The sequence below is a fragment of the Maylandia zebra genome, linkage group LG7 (assembly GCF_041146795.1).
Source record: "Maylandia zebra isolate NMK-2024a linkage group LG7, Mzebra_GT3a, whole genome shotgun sequence".
In the NCBI taxonomy this organism is placed as follows: Eukaryota; Metazoa; Chordata; class Actinopteri; order Cichliformes; family Cichlidae; genus Maylandia; species Maylandia zebra.
The window spans coordinates 11,525,483-11,550,883 of NC_135173.1; the positions used below are offsets into that span (position 1 = coordinate 11,525,483).

General features: G+C 44.5%; 2 protein-coding genes and 1 long non-coding RNA gene across 7 annotated transcripts; 2 read left to right on the forward strand and 1 right to left on the reverse strand.

Annotated features, from left to right (window-relative positions):
- Positions 1–237: 237 nt before the first annotated feature.
- LOC101464506 (MOB kinase activator 2) lies at positions 238–4,347 on the forward strand. The gene is made up of 5 exons (XM_004553272.4): positions 238–672; positions 2,357–2,496; positions 2,646–2,742; positions 3,199–3,323; positions 3,418–4,347. The coding sequence occupies exons 1-5, from the start codon at positions 590–592 to the stop codon at positions 3,654–3,656; spliced, it is 684 nt and encodes a 227-aa protein (XP_004553329.1). The 5' UTR covers positions 238–589; the 3' UTR covers positions 3,657–4,347.
- A 5,763-nt stretch (positions 4,348–10,110) lies between these two features.
- Positions 10,111–16,972, reverse strand: LOC143419351 (uncharacterized). Of its 2 annotated transcripts, none has more exons than XR_013099308.1 (3): positions 16,853–16,972; positions 15,897–16,438; positions 10,111–10,559 (listed from the first exon to the last, which is right to left on the reverse strand). It is a non-coding gene; the product is annotated as an uncharacterized LOC143419351 (long non-coding RNA). The 2 variants fall into 2 exon arrangements; XR_013099307.1 differs by having other exon boundaries at positions 16,810–16,913.
- adm2b (adrenomedullin 2b) lies at positions 16,365–25,284 on the forward strand. Of its 4 annotated transcripts, none has more exons than XM_076885767.1 (3): positions 16,365–16,382; positions 17,255–17,375; positions 22,388–25,284. In XM_076885767.1, exons 2-3 carry the CDS (start codon positions 17,275–17,277, stop codon positions 22,791–22,793), a joined length of 507 nt encoding a protein of 168 aa, XP_076741882.1. In that variant the 5' UTR covers positions 16,365–16,382; positions 17,255–17,274; the 3' UTR covers positions 22,794–25,284. The 4 variants fall into 4 exon arrangements, with proteins under 4 accessions (XP_076741882.1, XP_076741881.1, XP_004553326.3 ...); XM_076885766.1 differs by lacking the exon at positions 16,365–16,382 and adding an exon at positions 16,397–16,415; XM_004553269.5 differs by lacking the exon at positions 16,365–16,382 and adding an exon at positions 16,956–17,124.
- Positions 25,285–25,401: the final 117 nt, after the last annotated feature.

Consider the following 25,401-nt stretch of genomic DNA (forward strand, 5'->3'; position numbering starts at 1 on the left):
ACAGATACTGTTAAGTCTTAAGAGGTAAGACTCTTTTCTACCATTCTCCCTGCCTTCTTCCCTTCTTACTTACTTTTGCACCAGGGAAAAACAAACAAACACCTTTTTAGGTTTTGATCCACACCTGCCTGCTCTCTCTGCGCAGAGTGCATGAAGGAGAGTCTGTTTGCAGTGGGTGGAAAAGGGAAGAAGGCGGAGTTGTGTTTTTGTACTTTTAATGGGTTGTGGAGAAACCTGCCTGTCTGCTTGGAGCTGGGAGAGGAGGAGCCTGTGGGGTGTGGGACTTCAGACAAAGGAGACATAAACACACTGACACTGGATCACTGGAGCAAAAAAAGAGTAGGAGACGACTAAGGGAGACGATTCCCAACTCTTGGACTACTTTTTCTCTATATTTTGGAGAAAACAAACTTTATGTAGAGGAGATTTTTGAGGGGGGGTGTGATACCTTGGATCGGTTTGTGAGCTGAGACATGTTTGTGTTGGAGAAGTGGTGGCCATATGTTGCCCAGACTGTGTAGAAGTGTGTGTGTTTGGGATGGAAAAGTGGAGCTGGCACGATCAACATTTCTGCTCTTAGCTTCACGCCATGGGGGGGTGCCATAGTTACCCCTCGGCTAAAGAAGCAGACGGGAAGACCCTTCAGCCCTCTGACATCAGCAGTGACAAATTGTAAGTTATATCTCTTTTTCTCCTTGTTTTTTTTTTTTATTGCATTTCTTTGTTTGTCCTGTCAATCTTTTACTACTTCTGTATTTTTGATAGAACAAACACTCATGTTAAAAAGAGGACAATACTTATATCTGTTAATGGTGTGTAAGAAATGTGACTAGAAAGCTGGTTGCACATGGTTTACTCAGGAATGTTCTCCAGATAAGACTGTGTGCGTGTGTGTGCGCGTGTGCGTGTGTGCGTGTGCGTGTGTGTTACATATTTGCCTGATGCCATCAGTGACGGTGGATTCCTCTAACAGCGGGAACACATTATGAGCAGCAGTTAAAACTAATATGAGGAAAGGCACTGGGAAAATGTGTTTTATCTGAGTTACTAGGCAAATGTTTTGCTCCAGGTTGAATCTTTTACAGCCAGCTCGCTGTAGCGAAGAGAAACCCGCTCATGGACAAAGTAAAAGTGGACAGATGGCCGAGTGCAGGAGAGCAGGGTCACAGAGGAGAGTGTTTACACAAAAAACACAACATGACAACTAGCTTTGGGTTCTTTGTTTTTGTGTGCTGACAACCTGTAGCCAAGAGAGGAGGTGACTGAGTTAATGTCAGTGAGCTGTAACAGAGCAGGATGTGAGCAGCTGATGTTCCTGTGGACATTAGGAAAGTTTGTCATGGCTTGGCAAAGCTTTGCTCTACTGTACCTTTGCACAGCTAATGTTTACATTGATTTCTGACACTCTTCCTCCCTTTCTGACTGCTCTGACCTTTCACGTTTGACAAAAGACCTCCTGTTTAAACCTTTACACAAATGATCCCTGGCAGCCACTCTCTCTCACACACACTAACACATTTATACAGGGGGGAATGAAACCCCATGGAGAGTACTGTGTTTTCCTTATCACAGCAGGCAAGGTCATACTAAGTAAACCCTCAGCTGTTGTGTGTGTGTGTGTGTGTGTGTGTGTGTGTGTGTGTGTGTGTGTCTGTGTGTGTGTGTGTGTGTCTGTGTGTGTGTGTGAGAAAGCTGAGCGTGACAGCTGCCTGATCCACTACACTTTTAATATTGCAAAGTCTTGACTAAAAGTCTGAGTTAGCCTGCTCTGATCAGGAGCAACTATCCTGCATCCCTGCTTTGAATAAAGTCAAATTCTGCTGCCAGGTTTGACTCTCCATCACACTGTAAACATCATACATTCCCAGTATTCTCTATCTATATTGTCACACCTTCCTGATTAATAAGCCCTGTCTGTAGCTTATCAGTAGGTGCAGTATATAAACCGATGTAGGAAAAAGAGATGTTTTCCCAAAGAGGGTTGGCCTCAGCACTCGGCTCTACATTATCCTGCACAATCTTGCTCAGTTATTTGCTTTCCAGCATTGACCGCTGCAGCAGTCTGCTTCATTAACAGTAATTACGCTGGATCTGAATTGACTGCCTTCATTACATTAACTGCTGCTGTATTGGATGTTTAGGTCTGCAGTCACAGCAGTGCTCGTATGTTTCAATGTGTGTGTGTCAGCCAACACAGAGCAAGATAGATGAAAGAACTTAAAACATCATATCTACTGAGTGCAGCAGCAGTCATTAATCCACTGACCCGTTGGTCGTTAGACACAGCGATATTTTTCGGTCTCCCACTCTTTCTCTTTCTGTGTCGGCTTCATTAACTCTGAACTGTCTTCTCAAGGGGGATTAATAACAATAACCAGGAAGCGCGTCCATATCTGCAGCAGCAGTATGTGTGTCAGCGGATCACACATGCAGACATGTATGCCCTCATAGCTCTGCCGCCTGGCGTCGACAAGGCAGAGTGGCTTGCCAGCAACAGTAAGTAGTAACAGATTTGTGTTTGGACTCATTTCTCTGTAGCTCTTTAACTCCCAACACTTTTCTTCTTTCTGCAAAAACAAAGAAGAAGAGAGAACAGCAACGTGCGCAAGATATAATGTTGCTGTGCTTATTTATTTTCTTTCCAGCTGTGGCATTTTTCAAGCATATAAACCTGTTCTCCAGTGCCCTATCAGAGTTCTGCACTCCCAGCACATGCCCAACTGCCTGTGGACCAGGCAACGCGTAAGTTACTCAGTATTATACTGCAAATTGTGGCACCGTATGCAGATACAAAAGCTGTTCTTGATGTATAATATAATATTATATTCATATTATATATGGGTAACCTTGCACACTATATCTGTTGCAGTCATTGGGGTAAAGTGCAAGCAATCAGCATGTGCTGAAGTAAAATGTCCAAGCTCCTAAATTATGTTTATGTGAATTGTTTTAAAAGTTCGTTTTTCCCTTTTTCCCAACACTACTGCCAGCAAACGGCCTTTTTGCTAACAGCATTAGGAGAGCTTGCATGAGGTTGACCTAAATGTACTATAATCAGTCTTTAAGCTGAGCTCTGAGCAGCTTCTCAGTCTTTATCAGCCCAGGAGTGCCATCACAATATTTACCCTTTAAAAAACATCAAGTACGGATTCTGTTGTTTCCATGTTGTGTAAACTTTTAGTACGCTTTCGTCCTCAGGGTTTATGTTTGGACTGATGACCATGGCAGGAAGCTTAAGTGCTCTGCTCCACTTTACTTTGACTACGCCATGTCATACATTCAGGACCTACTGACTGATGAAGACGTGTTCCCTACAAAAGCAGGTAGAGTGCATTTACATCGTGTGTTACCTAATTGCACGGCACGTTTCAGTTTCAGTTTTAGTTTTAAACTGTCATCTCTTCCTTGTTTCTCCAGGTGCAAAATTTCCGACAGGCTTCGTGTTTATGGTCCAGAAGGTGTTTCTGTTGTTGTTCAGGACAATGGCTCACATTTATTGGTCTCACTACACACAGGCCCAGCAGGTGGGTCTGCACCCGCACCTCAACACGCTTTTCATGCACCTGACGCTCTTCTGCCGGCACCATGAGCTGCTGGATCCAGAAGACACTGAGCCACTGCAGGACCTCATCACAGCTTTGGGACGACAAGGGTGAACTTAAAGGGCAGCCGCAGATATTGTACAATCACATCATTGCACGCTTATTTATTTCTTAAAGCTGATTGTCTCTCACCACTCTGGGCCAAATTTAAACGTATTCCCCAGTATAGATTTTTAAAGAAAGCTCTATAAGGAGAGCAATGCAAAGAAACAATGCTCCTGTTCTGTAGAATTGGACTGAAGTGTATGACTATTGCATGCTTTGTTTTGTTGTTGTTGGTTTTTTTTTGCTTTTTTAACATAATGGTGCACTATTTTACTTTGATAAGGTCAAGATCTTCAAGGTCACTTAACCAAACAAACCCAGTTTGTGCCATTTTTGTATTTTGTGCACCGTGCAAAAATGCTGCATCTGCATCTTCATGTATTTTAGAGTACTTTGTAATAAATATTTGTGAGCCATTATCTGTACAGTGGAACTGAAAAGCATGCATACTTTATTTTGGAGAAATTAGTGAATGCAAAAAAGTGGGAAGAATTGGTTAAAGACAGGGAGGGACTTTGTGTTTGATCCTGAAGTGGGTGCTGGTGCTGTTTTATTTAGCATATTTTCAGGTCTTTGGTTTATAATCAGCGCCACCTGCTGCTAGTAAAGGAATCCAGCACGTATCACATTTTCCCTGCACCATCTGTAAATATTTGTTTACATACTGGATTTATGATTAAACTGACTTATGAGAGTTAAATGGTGGTTTTTCTGTTTTAATGTAAGGGTGTTGACAAAACATCTGGCTGCACTGGTTCTCTCATTTCAGATGTGAACGCCGTTTGAGGCCCACAAAGCTAAGGGATCACATACTGTAAACACTGAATTGTATGAATATTTTTGTTTCTTTTCAGAGTCGTCTTTTTTCTTTTTAGTGCTGCAAAACAAATAGAAAATGTGCCTCTTCAACATACAAACTCTACTGTACATTCTTCTTGGTTAACAGCGTTGTTTCTGGGAAGTGTCAGGCCACTCGAGCCACACTGCATTAAATGAGCCTAACGGGCCCTGTGCCATATGCAGTCTTGATCAAAAGTTTACGTTTAAAAATAGCGAAAAATCATATTTTGCATATTTGTATCTTAACATGGTTCCAGGTAGAGTTTCAACATGCAACAAGAAGAAATAGGAGTGAGACAAAACATTTTTTTAAGCATGCAATTTATTGAAAACAAAGCTTAAACTGAATCAAGCTGTTTGATTTCTGATTTGGGGGAGCTTAGTTTTTTTTAAGATGTGGTCTTAAACTTTTGATCAGCCATAAAAGTTCTAAACATTAACTCAGTAATGAGTAGCTCCACCGTTATTGTTGATCACTTCAAAAAATTGTTGCGGCATGCTTGATGCAAGCGTTTCCATGAGGTAAGTGGGAACATTTCTCCAAGTGGTGAAAAGAGCCGCAAGAAGGGCATCTACTGTCTGGAACTGTTGCCCATTTTTGTAAACTTCCCTAGCCATCCATCCATCCCCAAAGGTTCACAGGGAACATGCAGGATGGTCCAAAAGAGTGATGTTATTGTCCTGGAAGAAGTCCCTTGTCCTGCGGGCATTGTGTACTGTAGCGTTGTCCTGTTGAAAAACCTAGTTGTTACCACACAGACCATGGCCCTGTCATGAGGGATGCTTTCTGCAACATCTGGACAAACCCAGCGCCCGTTTGATGCCCCTGCACCACCTGAAGCTCCTACTATTACTAATTATCCTTACGTATAATTAGTAATTTAAAAATGATGTGCTTACCCCTGATGGCATATATGTCAGCTATGCTTCCATAAACAATAAGCTCTCACCTCACTGCCCCCCCTCTTCTATTTATTAACACTATTTATTTACATATTTCTATTTTTACCCGATTGTATATTTGTACATTTTATATATTTTTTCTCTAAATACTGTTCATATGTATATAGTGCTGCAGAAACTCTGCACCCCCCACCACGTTTGCACCGAGTAGGAGATGCTCTGTAGCTCTGTATGTCTGTATAGTGACAATAAAGGTATTCTATTCTATTCTGTAGCTTCCAGGTCATATGAAAATCTGTTTTCATCTCTTTTTCTCGCATCTCATGCCCCAGATACAGACATAATCAGGATATATTATTGCTTGGCTATTTTTATTTAAAACATTTTTCCTTTGCCCAATATAAGCATGTAGTCCTATATTTCTCCACAAAGAGGCAGCAAAAACCCCTACATTTTACCGACAGACTTAAAAATACAAAGAAATTTGAAAAATGATTAACCTAAAAGAAATGTATTTATTCATTTCATAACTTCATTACTGAACAACACTGTTGCAAAAAATGATTGATCTCTCATTTCAACTGCAAATTCTGTTCAACTTAAAATGAAAACATGCCTCTTTCATTATACAGGGTGGGCCATTTATATGGATACACCGTAATAACATGGGAATGGTTGGTAATATTAAAGTCCTGTTTGTGGAACATTAGTATATGTGAGGGGGAAAACTCCTCAAGATGGGTGGTGACTATGGTGGCCATTTAGAAGTTGGCCATCTTGGATACAACCTTTGTTTTTTCAATAGGAAGAGGGCCATGTGACACATCAAACTTATTGGTAATGTCACAAGAAAAACAATGGTGTGCTCGGTTTCAACGTAACTTTATTCTTTCATGAGTCATTTACCAACATATTACTACAGCACATCTTGTGGTCACACCCACCCTTAAAAATAAACGTTTATTCAGCACATAAGCAAGCCTTATATGGAGTGCTGCAGATGCATTAAAATACTTACGACTGACTTACTTGGGACGTAAACTGAGGAGGAGAGACAGGCCCTTTGGCCTACATACTTCAGACACCCTTAGTACTCGTGTTTCAGACCAAATAAAGGGTTTTTGTCTTTGTTTTTTAATCTTTATCTTGTTTGATTGTAGTGATATATATATGACATTTAGACACATAAAAACCTGCAAATGTAGACACAAAAGCCTTGGTGGAAGTTCCTTCCGTGATTTTTACTGTGATGAACCTACTGTGTGCCATAGTTTTGTGGTAATCATTCCACAGTGAAAAGAGAGCTCAACAGAAAATGGAAGTTCTGTATTGCAAGTGTGTATGCGATGTGAATTCTGATTGATTTGAGTTGGATTACAGCTCATAACTGCAGCCAGATGGCTGATTTCCACTCAGATTTCAACCTGAGGTGTTCAGCAGACACAAAAGACTGAAACTGAAACCCTTCAGAGAGGAGGCAGGATAAGTCTGGATACATGCACACACTCCCTCACACACGCATACACACAAAGGTTTGTTCTTTGGGTAGATAGGAGATGTGTTAATGCACATGTGGGACTGAGGTAAGGCTCACCGTATTGGAAACTGAGCTTACAAGGTAATACTGCAAACTGCTGAGTCACAGACAAGCACAGCCATGGCGCTTTAATTAAGACCTGAAGCCACCTCCACATACAGAGCATTCTTTTAATCAGGTTCAGACTCTGAGCTGCTCATCTGTGTCCTCCTTCACAGTAAAGAAGAGTTGTTCTTTTACAAGAAAACTGAAGGGAACAGTATCTGACAGCCTCTGGCCAACACAGAGACTGATTCTCTCTAGTTTTCCTTACTTTTTTGAACTTTCATAATCAGGGGATAACATAACAGTAGCCAATCTGTCTTACATGATGTTAATTTGAACATAAAAACATTGGGTTTGCATGCGTTTAACTGGCTCGTGCATCATGTCACAGCTGTTCAGATTAACTCCATGCGAGAGTTCTGACCCCCATGTGGGAAACATGTGGGTACAATTTGCACAATGTCATCTCTTTACAGGTCAAAAATATGAGCAGCCATAAAGCCAGGCACTGGGGTGCAATATGAGTTCATATACTGCTGTTGTACTCAGGTTTCTTCAACAAAACACATCTTTAATGGAGATGGTGGAGGTGTCATTTTTCAGGCAATGTTTTTTTTTCTCCTTAGATTGGACCATATTCGGCTGTAAAGACAAATGTCAGTTTTTGTTGATAACTTTATAAATGTCACAATAACCTGCTCTACACTGCAGGGAGAGTGATTTAAATTGGCATGTTGGGATAAAAACACTCACTAACCACTTTATTAGGTATGTCTTGCTAGTATCTGTTTAGACCCCCTTTTGCTTTTAGACCTACCTTTGTTCTTCGTGGCACAAGATTCAAGAAGGTGCTGGAAACATTCCTCTGAGATTTTGGTCCATATTAACACGACAGCATCACACAGTTGCTGCAGACTTGTTGGCTGAGACTCTCCTATTCGACCACAGGTCAAAGGTGCTCTATTAGATTGCAATCTGGTGACTTTGAAGGTCATCTGAGTACAGTCAACTTATTGTCATGTTCAAGAAACCAGTTTGAGATGATGTGAGATTTGTGGCATGGCACGCTATCCTGATGGAAACAGCCAGAAGATGGGTTCCCTCTGGACACGAAGGGATAAACATAATCCGCAGCAATACACAGGCAGGCTGTGGGGTTTAAATCATCTTCAGTTGGTGCTAAGAGACCCAAAGTGTACCATTACCATTATGCCATATTCTAATACTACAATCCAAATATTGCAGCAGAAATCAGGTTGCATTTGAAGTATAGTCTCAGATTTCTGTTCTTATTTGACAGAAGTAAGTTGCATCCAGTAGTCTTCCGCTGCTGCAGGCAGTCAGCTTCAAGGTTCAACATGACATATTTTTCTGCAAACTTTGGTAGAAATGAGTGGTTGTTTGAATTACAGCTCAAGCCAGTCTGGCCATTCTCCTCTGACCTCTCCCAGCAGTGAGGCATCTTCACCCAGAGAACTGGGCTCACTGGAGATTTTTTGCTTTTTTGAACCATGCTCTATAAATCAGCATTTTCTGGAATACTCAAAACAACAATGCCACTTTCTAAGTCACTTAAAATCAACTTTCTTCTGCATTCTGATTCTCATTTTGAACTTCAGCAGGTCATCTTGACCACATCTACTTGCCTGTGTATCTAATAAAATGTCCTCCGAGAGCTTACAGTAACAAAGTTTTTATTGTATGTATACCAGAGGTGAGCAGTTAATTTTCCCAAGGGGTCACATCTGCCAGTTTTTCCCATTTCATCCCAAGCGTGTGGTTACCTCCATGAACAAATATTGTTCCTTGCAATCTCAAACACTTTAGTTTTCCCATCCATAAAGATGAGTAACTTGGCTGTGTCACAGACATCACGTCCAGTTCAAAGTGTCCACTTTGTCAGCGTAAGTTGCAGATTTCCCACAGTGTCCTTGATCAGTCTTGTTATGCTTCGCCTGGATAGAGACACATTCTCAAATGCTTCTTTTTTTCTCATGGGCATAATAACAGTTCACCAAATAAACTTCCCATCGGAGAATAGTTTACCTTTGTTACTGCTATTTGTGCAATTTTATGGGAAAAGACAAAGCTGGTCTTGACTGCTTCTTCCTTGGATGTGTAATGCTTGGTAAAAAAAAAAGTTCTTCTGTCTTCACATATTAGTTTGCGCTCTGCATCATTCAAGTTCTTGTATTTTTATGTAGGTGCTTAGTCTCATAATGGCAATTCAAACTGTAATCCTTCAACATAGCAATTTTCTCACCACAAACTAAGCACACTGCTTTATCTCTAACACCATCTCTTGTTCAAAACGCTACATTCTGCATCAATCTGTACTCACATAGCAAGCAGGTCTGGCCCGGATCTGGTATCAAGCCGGCACTGCTGGCGGACTTCTGGCATGATAAGACGTATGTCATCCAGATATGGGCCAGGCCTGACATAGATGGCACTGTCTACGTGATGGCATGCCATATCTGGCTTGATTGTGGTTTGGTTTATGTGGCCCAGGCCCACAGAAAACAGGTCTGGCCCAGATCTGGAATCAAGCTGGCACTTCTGACTGACTGGTGTTTTGGCAGAGTGTATGTCAACCAGATGTGGGCCACGTCTGGCAATGATGGCACTATTTATGTTCCTATTTTCCTATTTTAGTTAGAAGACCCAAATGCCACTCTACTGCTATGGTAGCCAATGTTTCAAATGCAGGTTTGACAGGTTTGTGAGTGTACACTTTATCCAAAACCTAGTGAGGGCTTACTCATCTTTGCCAGTGGGAGGCTGTAGCTCAGGTGGTAGAGCAGGTCACAAACTGATTGGAAGGTTAGTGGTTTGATCCCTGGCTCCTCCAATCTGCATGTCAAGAGTGTGAAAGTAGTTAGGAAGCCCTCAGTTAAGCAAAAGTATGTGATTGGGTGAATGTGGCATGTTGTATTGAGCACTTTGAGTAATCTGGGAGAGTAGAAAAGTGCTATATAAGAATCAGTCCACTCACTGTCTGAACAGAGTTTTGGCATGTTACTTCTGCATGTTCTGGTGTTACGCCCCAGTCTAGGGGTACAGGAACGCAACATAAGTTTGAAAAGATTGCCCCGCCCTGGTCCCCAAAACCATACACAGAGGGAAAACCAATTTCTTAGTGAATGGTGGTTTATTTATCTACACTGCAAAAATGAAGCTCTGGGGTGAACAAAGGCCAAAATAACAAACAAAACAAGCTAAGTCAGGAGGAGGTGTTATCTAAAACCCTATGTGAAATCAAACATCAAACAAAAGACAAGCGCTACACCTAACTCCCTAACTGAAATAAACAGGAGAAAACAGTGCAAGGAAAACGATAAGGCAGCTCACCCCTTCTGTTCCAGTGCTATTTACAAGGTGCTATTTACAATGAAAACTAATGTACACACTATATACAGAACTCAGAAAGTGGCACAAATGTCTCAGGTTTTAGAGGCCAGGGTCAGGTCTGCTGCTGCTGTCAGTGGCTGCCTGGGACAACTGCTGGTGATGGATTTTGAATGCGACCACATGATCAGCGGACCAATCGGCAGCCGTCAGCTCATCCAATCCGGGACCTGCAAAGACTTAAAGGCACAGACAAAGAAAACAACTACTAAAGCAGATTATGGCCAGGGCCATAACATCTGGTACATGTTGTTATTGCATGGCTTGTTTAAAGTATACATTAGGCTGACATCTGGGGCCAGAGCTGAAATTGTTCTGGGCCAGCAGTGTGTCTACAACTGGCCCGTGGCTGCACACCACCTACAGATGGCCCACATACCGCAAAGAATGACTGCCCTTTGGTGGCCCAGATCAGGTTTGCCAGAGGTAATCCACGCATGGGCCAGCACAGGACCACCAGTGTGTATGCAACTGGCCTTGTGCTGGCCCATGTGTGGGCAACCTTGGGCAAACCAGGTCTGGGCCACCAAAGGGCCGTCGTTCTTTGCGGTATGTTAGCCATATGTAAGCACATTGTGTGGGCCTGATCCGGGCCATACCAATTTTGCTATGTGGGTATGTGTATCAACTGAACACACACACGTCTAATAGCAGTCACCTTCAAAATAAAAGCAACAAAGTTGCATTGTGATTTCCCCAACCCACAAAACCCCCAGAAATCTCCGTTTTCAAAGACCTAAAATGGTGCTAATATGTGGGCAAGAGGCAAAAAGGCTATGTTTTCCAAAATACCTGTGTAGGTGCTGACCTGAAGCTATAATGTTAGCTTTTTGGCTTCTGCCATGTTGGTTTTTGAAGCAGATATTGGTGCTGGCACAATTGGCTTTGTGCCTGTGTGAGGATGCAGCTGCATGCCTGCTGCTGCTGACCGAGGAGCAGAGGGGAGATTATAATGCTCTGGTCGGAGCACTTCAGAGGCGCTTCGGGCAGTATAACCAACCAGTGCTGCTGAGGTCGGAGTTCCACAACAGATGCAGATTGCCAGGTGAGCCCCTCCGCATTTTGGCCCATGAAGTCGAGTGCCTTTTCCGGAGGGCGTATGACAGCATGCCACCATCAGTGCAGGCGGAGTTAGCTCGGGACCAGTTCCTGCAAGCCCTGAGCCCTAAAGAGCTTCGCATGCAAACTCAGCTTGCTCGGCCGGCCACACTCAGTGCAGCCCTGGAGCTAGCGTTGGAGAGGGAGATGCTTGCAGGATCCTCTGGGGGCGCTGACGACGCACACGTGGTGAGGGCTGTGTCAGCACCTGTGGAACAGATGGAGACGCCAGCGGGCCTGTGCAGTTTGGTGCAGACAGCTTCGCTGCAGTCGCCTTCCCCTCGGGCTGGCCCACACCGCCGACCTCAGAGCTGCTGGGGATGTGGACAAGTCGGACACCTCATCAGGCAGTGCCCCAAGCTTGCAGCGGTTCAGGGAAACGCCCACGGGCCCGTGTAGGTGGGAGTACACGGGCCTGGGAGAACGACATCCCCACACCACCGCCACCTCCACCCGGTGCGGCCATCGCTGTGGGCTGGACCCAGGTTGGCGGCTTTTGCCATGTTCCAGTGACGATTGCGGGGGTGTCCTGTACGGCCCTGCTGGACACGGGATCCAATGCAACGCTGGTCCGACCCGATATTGTCCCAACCGGAGCTGCTGTACAACCGACTAACGTGCAACTTAAGACTGTGACCGGTGATCTGGCCCCAATGAGAGGGAAGGGAGTGTTCCAGTTCAAGGTGGGGGACCTCGGTGTGTCTTATGCTGCCTGGGTGGCTGACGTGCAGGACGCCTGCATCCTTGGGCTGGATTTTTTACGAGCCATTGGTGGTGTACTGGACTTAGGCAAAGGCCTCCTCGTACTCCCTGATGGGAAGAAGGTGCCGCTTATTCCTCCCCCGGTCTGCACAGCATCTGCCGCGGCATCCACCTCCACCGCAGAGACCCCTGCAGACCCGCCAGCAGAACAGCGAGCGGAGGAGGAGGAGGAGGAGAGGCTCTCAGCAGTGAGGAGTATCTGGTCAAAGAACTGTGAGGGGCTGACTCCACAGCAGCAAGAGAGTCTATGGCAGGTACTAAAAGAGTTTAGTGACATTTTTGCCCTGAAAGAAAGTGATGTTGGCTTGACACACTTGGTAGAGCACGTCATTGAGACCGGGGATGCCCAGCCTATTAAAGTGCGCCCCCGCCGCCTGCCCCTGGCTCATCAGGAGGCTGCAGACAGGGAGCTGTGTGAAATGATGAAGGCGGGCATCATAGAACCATCTGATAGCCTGTGGGCCTCCGCGGTGGTGATGGTGCCTAAGAAAAAAAGTCCTAGGATGCGTTTCTGTGTGGACTACAGACCACTCAACAAAGTGACGAAGAAAGACTCTTACCCCCTTCCCAGGATTGATGAGTCCCTCGACTTAGTAGCCGGGTCCTCCTGGTTTTCCACCCTGGACCTGCGGAGTGGCTACTGGCAGGTGCCACTGTCCCCGGAATCCAGACCGAAGACAGCCTTCTGCACTAACAGGGGACTATGGCAGTTCAAAGTCCTGAGTTTTGGCCTTTGCAACGCTCCTGCGACCTTCGAGAGGCTCATGGACAGTGTGCTGGCTGGCGTCCCACGGCAACGGTGTCTGGTTTACCTGGATGATCTTCTAGTGCACGGGAGCTCCTTTGATGCTGCCCTGGATGCCCTGAGACAAGTGTTGGAGAGGGTGGCGGCTGCAGGCCTGAAGCTGCATCCCGACAAGTGCCACTTCATGAGGAGGGAGGTGGAGTTTCTGGGCCACAAGCTGGGTCGTGAGGGCATCAGCACTTTGGAGGAAAAAATTCACACCATTACCGAGTGGCCCACACCAGCAGACCAGAAACAGCTCAAAAGCTTCCTAGGACTGGCGTCTTATTACAGGAGGTTTGTGAAGGGCTTTTCCTCCATAGCCGCACCACTCTTCCACCTGCTGCAGAAGGACCGTGACTTCATCTGGACCCAGGACTGTCAGCAGGCGTTCGACACCCTCCGCAGATCGCTGACAGAGTCCCCAGTCCTTGCCCCCCCTGACCCCGCCCTGCCTTTTGTCCTGGACACTGACGCAAGTAATGTGGGGCTGGGAGCGGTGTTGTCGCAGGTTGGACCGGAAGGGGAGAAGGTGGTGGCGTACTTCAGCCGGGTCCTGAACAGGAGCGAGCGGCGCTACTGTGTCACACGACGAGAGCTGTTGGCTGTGGTGGCGGGGGTGAGACACTTTAAATACTACCTGTGCGGCACAGCATTTGTTGTCAGAACTGATCATGCTGCCCTTCAGTGGCTGATGTCTTTCAGGGAGCCAGAGGGACAGGTGGCTCGCTGGCTGGAGGAGCTCCAAGCCTTCAATTTCACCGTGGAGCACAGAGCAGGGACGCACCATTCTAACGCAGACGCCCTCTCTCGCCGCCCATGTGCTGCAGCTGGCTGCCGTTACTGTGAGAAGCGAGAGGAAATACAGCGGGAACTCACGACAATAGACGGAGCAGCACAGCTCGCCTGCAGGGTTCTTCTGGTGGTGGATGCAGCGGAGTGGAGGGCACGGCAGGAACAAGACACAGACCTGCTGCCGGTCCTGCAGTGGCTGGAGAAGGGGGAGCAACCCCTTTGGGATGAGGTCACTGGGTTTTCCATCTGTACCAGGGGGCTGTGGGCCAAGTTTGCAGCTCTCAGGCTGAAGGAGGGGGTGTTGGAGCGTGCCTGGAAGGATCCTGCCACGGGGGAGGAGAGGTGGCAGGTTGTGGTGCCAAGGTCGCTGAGGTCAGCTGTGCTGGGAGCCTGCCATGGGAGCACTGGCTCTGGCCACTTTGGGGTCTCCAAGACTCTTCGCCGCCTCCGCCAGGGCTATTACTGGGGTCAACAGCGGAGGGATGTGGAGGACTTTTGCCGCAGCTGTGATGCATGTTCCTCACACAAAGGGCCACAAGACCAGTCCCGGGCTCAGCTTCAGCAGCAACCAGCAGGAGCCCCAATGGAGCGAGTAGCTGTGGACGTCATGGGCCCATTTCCTCGCACAGACAGAGGAAACCGCTATGTTCTTGTGGCCATGGACTATTTTACCAAGTGGCCGGAAGCATACGCCATCCCAGATCAGGAGGCTGAGACGGTCGCTGATGTATTAGTGGAGGGGATGTTCAGCCGCTTTGGAACAGCAGAGACCCTCCACAGTGACCAGGGGCGTAACTTTGAGTCCAAGGTATTTGCTGCCATGTGTGAACGCCTTGGGACTAAGAAAACCCGCACCACCCCACTTCACCCCCAAAGCGATGGGCTGGTGGAAAGGTTTAACAGGACGCTGGCCCAGCAGCTAGCCATCCTTACCTCAGAACACCAACGGGACTGGGATTACCATCTTCCCCTTACCCTCATGGCCTACAGGTCGGCAGTGCAGGACTCCACCCAATGTACGCCTGCCCTGCTCATGTTAGGGAGAGAGCTGAGAACTCCTGCAGAGTTGGCTTTTGGGAAACCCCCGGACGCACCAGAGGCACCACCGGGCCGGGACTACGCAAGGAAGCTGCAGGACCGGCTGGATTCTGCACATTCCTACGCCCGAGAGCAGCTGGCGAAGGCAGGCCTGCGCCAAAAGAGGAATTACGACATCACCACTAAAGGGAGGCACTTCCGTGCTGGGGAGCTGGTGTGGGTCTACAGCCCAAAGAGGAAGAAGGGACGGTGTCCTAAACTGGATAGCAGCTGGGTGGGGCCTTGCAGCGTCCTAGAGCGAGTGGGGGAGGTTGTTTACAGGGTGCAGTTGCCTCCTAGGGGGAGGATAGTAGCGCTGCACAGAGACCGGATGGCCCCCTACAGAGGACAGTCCCTCCCCTCCTTTCCAGAGGGACGTGTACAGAGCGTCCATGACCCTGCTCAGAGGGGCCCCCGACCGGGGCTGCGTTCCCCCCCCTCGGACTCTTCACCCCAAAGCCCCGAAGCTCCGCGTCCTCCTCAGGGGCTCAGGAGGTCAAGGAGGGAACGTAGGCTACCGCCCCGCCTCAGAGACTGTGTCGTTCCCTCGGGGACGAGGAACTTATTGCTGGGGGGGCAGTGTAACGATGGTTAAGTGTTACTGGACAGTGACATGTTGGTTTTCTCTGCACACTGTTGTTGTTCCTTTAAGATTCATGTTTGGTTGGGCTGCAGGAAGTAGTGAGGGTGGTGTACAGGAAGGAGTGGGGGGACCTGGTTGTTCTGTGTGTGTGCCAGGCTGAAGAGAGGTGTAGTTCGAGAGCGCTTCCCCCTGAGTTAACAACCCGCTGGCTTATGTGCCGAATAAACGGACAAACTGAGACCCCAACCGTCTGGTTCTTGTGAACGTTACAATATTATATGAACAAAAGAACAGACTGCTAATTTATTAGCTAATGCTAGCTAGATTCATAGCAAGCTATATTCATAAACTGTATGAGTGCAATGCAGCTAATCAGTGGTAACAAACAGAAAACACAAACACAAAAAAGTTACTCACCAAAACCGAAGTACGAACCACACAGCAAGCCATAACAGTAGCCAGTCTATTAAAGATAACACAAAAAGGATCCAGTTTAACAACTTGAGGTAGTGGATGAGGCCTAGCAGAAACTGTAGCTGCCCTTGTCAAGACAGCTATCAGCCAATGCAGACATGTACCTAGTTCAATTATCCAGTTAAGAAAGTCATTTAAAAAAAAATTTCTTAAAAAATTACCCTACTCATAGTTGTTATTAAGGGGGGAATTGTCCATAGACATTCATATTAATGTGTGTTAAGCTTTAAATATGCTTTTTAATGATGGTAAGTCGGACATTCTAACATGGGACTCTAACATGGGATAGCTGGTGAGACAGCTTTGACAGGTTTCGACAGCGAAACCTGGTTTCGACAAAGGATGTTGAAGATGGAGCTGCCAGGCCGGAGGATAAGAGCAAGACTTCAGAGAAGGTTAATGGATGTATTGAAGGAGGACATGGAGCAGGTTGGTATGACGGAGGAGGATACCAGCGATGAGGTGAGATGGAGGCAGATGATCCACTAATGCCAGCAGGTAGAAGAAGAAATAGAAGATTTATGCAAAGTAGAAAGCATTAGACTAATAAAATGCAATACCTTTTCAAAGTAAAATAATTTTTTTTTATAATGACTTTATTTCAGGTTTTATAGGAAGTTATTTGTTAGTTTTCCAGGCATGCATTGAGTAGGCTACTGTATGAAAACCCGTGGTTGTCATATAAGTGAAGTCCTGTTACTAAAAATAACATTTTCTTTGTATTCCAGGGGGTTTAATACGACTTCACTGTGTTAATAATAATCGGTTCAGCAGTTATTTCTAAGTGGGTCAGCCTAGGCTCATTGGCCACAAGGACACTGCTTAATGGGAAATGAAATCCAAAAATATAAGTTACCTTACATAAAGCACAAAACAAATATGGCAGATCCACTTCATACCCAGGATTAGTGAGAGGACTGAAGCTCTTGAGGTTTAATTAGGTTGCGAGGTTCATTGGAGGTGAGGTTGGTGAGCAGGACACGCAATAAAACTTCCTCCTCCCTCCTCCTCCTCCTCCTTCGGACTTTATAAACCAGAACACTCCATTCGCTCCTGCTTTGCGCCCCAGTGAGCATCACATTGGATTACACCGCGGAGGTCAGTGTGCCGAAGATGCAGGAAACAGAGATGATGCTGACCGTGTCGTTCATGAATACGCGACATTTTACATGTTAGAGATAATTTTGTAAAAACAAAACAACAACAAAAAGACAGACCATATTCTCGGATTTTTTTCTAATCGATTCTTTTTAACATTTCCGGTAATATCAATAATATTTTGGTTTACTGCTCCCGGACAGTGTGCCTCCGCTACCCTGTCATGTGCACCCTCCGTCCGGCGTGGCTGTGCGTGCTGCTCGGGCTCTTGCCTTTGGAGATCCAGTCCCAAGCACTGACTCCGCAGAGAACTCACAGACCCAGGTACCCGAACCCCGAAACTTTTAGGGGGATTTATTTGTTTTTAAGTAAATTGTTAAATTCAGAATATCTTCTTAACTAATAACCTTAATGGAAAACAACTTTAATTTTGCTGCTTTACTTTGATGCACATTTTGTATTTTTCCTCTTTCCCCCCCATACAAGATAAAGTATAAAGCAATGTTAAAAGGTTTTGTGAGTAATTGTGAATAAATTTGCACCACATAACACCCTTTAAACTCTCTCTTTAGAAATAAAAAGCCTTTGTAAAAAGGTAACTTTGGCAAAACAATGACTACACATCACAGCATTTGAAGAAAAGAAAGAAAGAAATAAAAACATAAAAGAGAAGAAAAAGGGTCTAGTGACAGAGTAAGGTAATTCCTCTCAGTAGCAGCAGGAGGTGAGACAGAGGTGAAGGTGATTTAGTGGGATTTGGGACAAGGATACATGCGCATACCGAGGGGCCAAGCAGCAAGCAAGCAGTCTGAATAAGACACCAGCAGCTTGTAGGTTCCTTAAGAACATGTTATGATGTGGCTGCTTCAAGGCCAGCAGCACGCCGTTTAAAATTACCGTCACATGCAAACCCACAGGTCGTTACTTTGTTTTCTGCTACCTTGGTAGATCTAATCAGAGAAAACTTCTTACGCTGTTTTGTGTGTGTGAGAAAGAAAGCGTAAGAGAGGGAGAGGGGTTATGCTCCCTGAGTCTAAGTTATATAAGAGGGATTTCTCCCCTTATTTGCAGCTTTTATAAAGCTTTAATCCCACATTAGTGTTAATACACCTTATCTATTGTTCGAGAGCTAAATTAGTGCAATAACAGTGTAAGATAAAAAGGCATCAAGGCAATGCATTTCATACAATTATTTTTATTTTTATTTTTTCAGAACTATTCCTGCTTGTTTATTTGATTGTTTTTCCTCAACAACACCAATAACAATTATCAATTTGATTAAGTTGTGTAGCATTATATACTAAACATCTCTGGCTAATGGGGGTGGGGGTTGTGGGGAACCCCATCTCAAACGTCTCAGTGTGATTCAGTGCTGTTGGATGTAACGTAATATTGCTGCTGGCTCTCAGCAAAGTGAGCCTAAAGAAATAAAAGAGGAGAGAAAGAAAAATGAAAGCATCCTGCTGTAATTTTAAAAAGACAGAGCCAAAAGGAGGGAGGGGGTCGTGCTGTTAGTGAAGCTGTGGGCAACCCATAGGGACAAAAGGGTGTGTGTGTCTGTGTACACGTATGTGTCTGCATGTGTGTTCAGTCTCTCTGTGAACAGCCCCATGCTGAGCTCTAACTGGGGAAGAATGTTGGAGACGCTCCTTTTGGTCTCTCAGATTCAGGTTCACATCCTGAATCACACATGAGAGGTGAGGGAATGGGGGTTGCAATAGAAAGAAAAACACAAAAGGGGGTTCAGCTTATTACATACTGCTATCATGGAGTGTTAATTGCTGCCAGATATTATAGGCAACAATCGTTTCTGTTTTCCTTCCTGTGAGTTATGACCAAATTTCATTTTAAAGCATCTCAGCTGCTCAAAAAATAACTTTTTTACAACTTTACAGTAAGTTTCATTGACGATAAGCAATCCCTCTCTGTTCTCCAGCTAGTACCGCCATTAAACAGACCAGGTGAGCAAAGAAAACTGTGACTGGGAAATGGATATCACTATCATCAGATCTTGTCAACTCATAATAAAGTCGTACTTTTAATGTAACTGGCTGTAACAAAGCCAGGGTGAGATGCTGTCTAAAGCTATCCCTTCTCACATGTAGCACACAGCAGGCGATGTGAGGTGTGTTCTCACTTCTGAAGGAAGAAGGTGAGGTTGGTGCCTAAGAAGGCAGGACACATGAGGTCCTCTCACTCTCTGTTACATATATCTAACTGCGTCTGACATTTTTGTGCTCGCATGCACCTCTGGTGGGCAGTTTCTCATCTACAAGAACTCAGGATGCAGTGAATTCATGTTCACAGCTATAAATCTACAGCCAGTGGAGACTAAGGATGCACTTTAAAGAATGCAAGATGGTTTTTCACTGCACTCTGACCCATCCACTGCTAAACAGAAGAGAAAGAGTGGTATTTATGCAAATGTCTGAATGAGGCAAGGGAATGTGCTATGAAGACGATGAAACATGGAAAGCTGATTTGTCCAGATGGCATACCTGTGGAGGTATCTCCATACCTCCACAGGTCTGGAGTCTAGGAGAGAAGACAGGAGAGTTTGCTTATTTTTGCCAGATTGTTTAACATAATCTTGAAAAATGAGAAGATGGAAAAGTTGTGTACTGAATTTCAAGAACAAGGGTGATGTTCAGAGCTATAATAACTACAGAGCCACTCACAAAGATATGAGAAAGAGCTGTTGAAGCTTGACCGAAGCTAGTAATGATTAATGAGCAGCAGTACAGCTGAAAAGGAGCAATACGGAGAAGGTCAGGAGGAGTTGCACTGTGTCCTTGTAGGTCTATAGAAAGCATGCGGAAGGGTGCCAACAGAGGAACTGTGGTACTGCATGAGGAATTTAGGAGTGACAGAGAAGTGTGTGAGAGTGTTGCAGGACATGCATGAGGACAACGAGACAGAGGTGAGGTGCGCAGTGGGAGTTCAAGGTGGGGTTGAGCCCCGTCTATTTTGCAAAGGTGATGGAGAGGCTGACAGATGAGGTCAGGCAGGAGTCTCCGTGGACTAGGATGTTCACACATGGCATTGTGATCCATAGTGAGAGTATGGAGCTGGTGGAAAAGAGTCTAGAGTGATGTAGGTATGCTCTGGAGAGAAGAGGGAGGAAAGCCAGAGGAAGCAAGACAGAACATTTGTGTGCATGTAAAGGAGACAGGTGGAAAGGTGAAGAAGAACACCCATCCCCGTATCTTGTAGTACAGTGGATAAGCAAAACCTTTTCACCACAATGAAAATGCAGACACTAAAAATTACTGGAAGTAAAATAAAAAATAGGCATATGTGTTTACTGTATTGGTTCTTTGCTGTATATTAGCTTACCTGTATTAGATGTGTTAGAAACTAGCAAGTAGCTCAGTGGCCCAGATTTCTTGTTACTGGGAGGCAGTTTGGTGCCAAGTGCCTTTCCCTTCAGTGGCAGTTGATTTTAAACCTCACCACAGGGGGCCATTTAACCATGTATGTGTGTGAGTAAATGCACAAATGTGTGTTTTTTTGTGCAGAAAGAAAAAGAGACAGGCAACTACAGATGTCAGCACACGCATGTAAAGATGAATAAAGCCAAGAGTTTTCTTACGCTGTGTACCGCATGCATGCAAAAGTCTGCATCTCAGTTTGACAGTCACGTGTCACAGTCACGTGTTTTGACTAATTCTCCACCATGCAACATTATGCCAGTTTGTGTGTGTCTAAGTGTGCACGCTTCATTCACCATCCATTAAAACCAGTTCAGTTCACCTAGCCTAAAGTCAATGGTATAACACACAATGAATGTGTGTTCTCGTGTGTGTTGGCAGTGAGAGCTAAAGGTGTCCAGCCAGAAGAGTGATCAGAATACCAGTCAGGATTAGTTACAGGATAAAATGGTAATCTGGCCCACTTTTCACAACAAACAAACAAACATTATCTTACTTCATCCATCCCTCTGCCTTTATTCTTTGTTCCTTACATACTGAATATACAATATCATTTTTTGCAGTACAGAATTATAAGTCATGCGTAAGGCAGTGTTGTGTTTGACAAAACTATAAAAGTATTAAAGAGAATTAGGGACGATGAGGGTTTGCAGTCATTTGACTTAACCACTTGCTCCTGTCAGCAGTATAAAAGGGCTGGAATAAACAGACAATTGCTTTATTGCAAACCTTTAATTTACCTGTGCAGTATTATGTCATCGCTGGTTGCTTACATGACAAAACATACCCCCTCTTTGCACTTGAACTTTTGAGCATCTGGGAGAAAGTGGGAATTATTTTTTTCTTTTTTAAATAGAAAAGGTATTGTGATGATGTGAGGGGAAAAAAACGTGTGCAGACAGCAGGAGACTGAGAAATAAAGTACTTAAAACCCACTCAAGGGGAGTGGAGGAGGTGTAGGAGCCCCTCACCACCAATCTACATTGTGCTTTGTCACTTCCCGGAACTGTTGTGAGATTTGCTGACTTGCATACTGTTATTGATTAACCATGTCTTTTTTTTTTTTGACTGAGCGGATGTCAGTGTCTTGGTTCTCGACTCTGTTGGTTTAAACCACTTTGGTCCGGTTGGGAGCTGGAAACAGAGCAGCCTTTAGATGTCGCTAGCAGAAATTTTAGACCGACTGGTTGCATTCTTTTTTAATTATTGACTAAAATGAACTTATCACCCTTTTAACTGTGTTTTGAAGATTAATGGGGGAAAGCAGTGCTTTAATGTTTAAGCAATGCACATAGACGGTTAGATAGCTACAGGCAGAACTACTACCTGTGCACCACTCTGTCTTTCTTTATCATCTCTTCTCAAAAATGAGACCTCAGACTGAGCACAGCAGACATTCCTGCAGTGCAACCGTGAATCCTGTAAGGCGTTTATCCAGTTTCACTGTGAAACTCAAGCAGGTGACATACATGACTGCCAATCATCACATTTGAACAGGTATTGCTAATGTTGCGCGTTTACACAGTCACCCTTTCATATCCACACAGTTGTTCAATTTTAAATTGCTGCGTTAGGCGGGGATGAGGTTAATTGAAGTTATACTAAAGGATTCACTAAGTCTTCAGGAAATGAATCTGCACCAACGTAATGTACCCTAAAGTCATGGGGGCTCCATAGTAGAGTCAGAGATCCTTAGTTTGATCCTGAGAGGCGACATATATCCCTTTGGGGTTGCATCAATAAGGGAACCTGCCAAGTCAAACATGCAACAAACCCACTGTGACAACCCTTTGTGAATAAGGCAGCAGCTGAAAGTAGTATTATTACCCTAAAGTCACGTTTATATGACGTATGTGAATGTGATTCCCTGGAAATATTTTCTGTCTTTCTGTCTGTTTTTCTCAGGCTGAGTTTTCCCAGAACCTCTAAATTCCCAAAGTCCTTTCACCCCAGCATCGTGCCAACTGTGTCTGATCTCTCTGTCGCTGCTCACAACCAAATTACAGAGGAAGACGGACAGATCATCTGGAGGGCCTTGCTCCCACACAAAGATCCCCCGCCAAAGCCCTTTGACCTGTTGGTCGACCAAAGCCACAACGTGCTACCGAAGGTGCCAGTCTGGCAGCACGGGTCACGGGGTCGTCGCCATGCTGGTAGAGGCAGGGGCCACCCCCACCTGATGAGGGTGGGGTGTGTCCTAGGCACCTGTCAGGTTCAGAACCTCAGCCACCGTCTGTACCAGCTGATTGGACAGAGTGGGAGGGAAGACTCCTCCCCAATTAACCCCCGCAGTCCTCACAGCTATGGATAAGGCCACACCCACTCACCCACACTCAAGACAACTTCATCAACACCTGCTGGCAAATTACCCAGGTCCACTGTTACACTAACTATATGTTCAGGCTCAAAAATATCGCTACTGCTGTCATTCCTTAACAGAGCAGTTGTGGGGTTTTTTACAGCTTGGGTCTTATTTTTATAGTTTTGACTAAAACTCTCATCAGTAATAAGAACAAGGTACTCACAGAGTAAACTGTTGAACGCTTTGAATGAGGCAACATCATGAAAAAGACAACAGCAAAGACTAAGAGGCCATTTGGAAAGGTCAGAGTCCCTTGACTGGAAACAGCAGACTGCTTTTTTTTTTATGTCAGAGTGCTTTGGTCACTCAGGAGTCTTTCCCAAGACAACTTCCTGCTTCAACTCATTATCACCAATTTGAGATTGAATCTATCAATTATTCTGACGAGTACATTGCTATTGTAAGCTACAGATACGATTGTCAAATCTGTAAAAATAACACTTTTTAAAGATTATTACCTGTAGTGTGGGCTACAGCATTATACCGAGCTAAAACTAGAGTCCTATATGTTTTGGCATTTACAGCAGGACTATCTTTGTAACCAGACAAGCCTCTCTCAACCAATCCCTACCTGACTAATGTCTGCTGATGAATGGTTATCCTCCTCCTCTTAACTTACCTGAGCTCAGTGTTAATCCACAATGTGTCTTGAAAGCACATTTATCCCTCTCTGCTTCAGTGCAGACAGAACCCGAGAATAACCCCCAATCAAACCCAATTAACCCTTCACCCAAAAACCCACAGTGCATATGATCAGCCAAAATAACCACTAACCCTAATCCGTAATCTGTCTGTACACTTAACAGACACCGTAGCAGGTCTCAACTCTATTAAACCAGAGGGAGGACAGCCGCACTCGATATTCTCTGCATCAGTTTGAGCCTTAATTGATCATTTATAAGGCCTTACAGTGTTTTGCCTTTCACCAGCGCAGATTAAGCATGCCAGTGAATTTAGACCATCATTTTTTAAGCTTTATAGTTTGTTTTATTCTTTTCTCTCTGTGTGCACATCAGCTCATTATAACTCCCGTTTTGGTAGTTCACACAGGCTATTATTAGGAATGCATGAAAGCACTTTATTATCCTTTACATTCAATATGACTTGAATTTTAAAGGTGTGTTATTTAACTTTAAATGAATGGGTCAGTTTTGCTGTAAATATCACACTTTAGTAAATCTTTGTTTTCATATACACTCCATTCAAAGACACAAGTGTCCTTTTGTAAACCATTGTGCTGTTTTCTTCTAACACTGATGTTAAATAAAACCTTTATAGTTATTTCACCTGTCAACAGCAAATCGAGGCGTCAGTGTGAAGTTTTTTGTGAACATTTCATGCTGTATTATACTGACAATATTTTACAAATGAAGTAAAGTTACAAACCAGCATCATTTTACCCTTTTCATATCCATGTTGCCTCCTTTATTCTTTCACTATGAAACACTTTTTTGTCCATTCCTAAAAGGTGAGTGTGACTTACATTCACGTTTCATTTCCTGTACATGCACAGAACAAAGCAGGTAGAGTTCAAATGTTCAGAAAAAACACACATTGTAAGTCACGTTCATAAACAAAGAGCAGAGGCAGGGGCTAATGAGGCTACCAGACTTGATCCAGCTCCTTCTACAGCCACAAATAGCTTTAGATATAAAACATATTTTACACAAGTATAATAAACCCCACGGTTTGCAACATTTACATCAGATGTGCCATGCTTGATCGCATGCAGGCTGTTGTTTCTCAACAGTTTTGGGAGGCATTTAATGTGGCCAATTAGATTTAAGAGTGGGCCAAGCCTCTACCACCCCCAGATACACCCCTTAAACGCAAATCAGAACTAGAAATATTTAAGCTTTTCTGATAAGTTATCTTGTTTGTGTCCAAAAAATTATGCCCAAAAATGTTTTTTTATGCCGTACAGTATTATTAACACATAAAACAAAATGTAAAGATCTGTTGTACTCCGTGTCCTCTCCGAGGGAATGTAAAGGTTGCAAATCAAAATTCAAATCCAAATATCTCATCACAGCAAAGCGGAAAAATATGAAGGTTTTCCTGTCGTCTGTTCAGTCTTTACAATGTTCACCTTGTGACCTGGTAAAGAGGCAGGCATTTGGTTTATGTGACAGACAGCAATCAATAAAAAAAATAGAAGTCACGAAGTAACGCTTGTTTGGACATCTTTGTCAACTTTACCTCTGTTAATCTGCGTTTGAACCAGCTGATACTTGAAAGACAGGACCGTTGATACTGAAAAATCCCAAGTCAGAGCCTGCCTTCATGAGGACCAGTACCCATAGATTACAAGAAAGCAGAATTGTTTTGCTATTTAAATAGTTTGTGATATAGTTCGCAGACATGTAAATATGACAAATCTACTGTATGTAATGCATACATAGTATTAAAAACAGATCTACATATGTGTAAAAACTTTTTTCCCCCGATAATTATAAAAAAAATAAAAACAACTTAACTGTGAAAAGAAGTACTGAGTCATTCTACATAAGCCCAAACATGCAATCTGCTGATCACTGAAAAGCTCTTCCTGGAACGG

Excerpts from the sequence above, each read along its gene's own strand:
- LOC101464506 (XM_004553272.4), top strand. The coding sequence starts at position 590 with ATGGGGGGGTGCCATAGTTACCCCTCGGCTAAAGAAGCAGACGGGAAG. Across the intron at positions 673-2,356 it reads GACATCAGCAGTGACAAATT|GGGGATTAATAACAATAACC; the intron begins GTAAGTTATATC and ends TGTCTTCTCAAG. Across the intron at positions 2,497-2,645 it reads AGAGTGGCTTGCCAGCAACA|CTGTGGCATTTTTCAAGCAT; the intron begins GTAAGTAGTAAC and ends TTTTCTTTCCAG.
- adm2b (XM_004553269.5), top strand. The coding sequence starts at position 17,067 with ATGCAGGAAACAGAGATGATGCTGACCGTGTCGTTCATGAATACGCGA. Across the intron at positions 17,125-17,254 it reads GAATACGCGACATTTTACAT|TGTGCCTCCGCTACCCTGTC; the intron begins GTTAGAGATAAT and ends GCTCCCGGACAG. Across the intron at positions 17,376-22,387 it reads CAGAGAACTCACAGACCCAG|GCTGAGTTTTCCCAGAACCT; the intron begins GTACCCGAACCC and ends TGTTTTTCTCAG.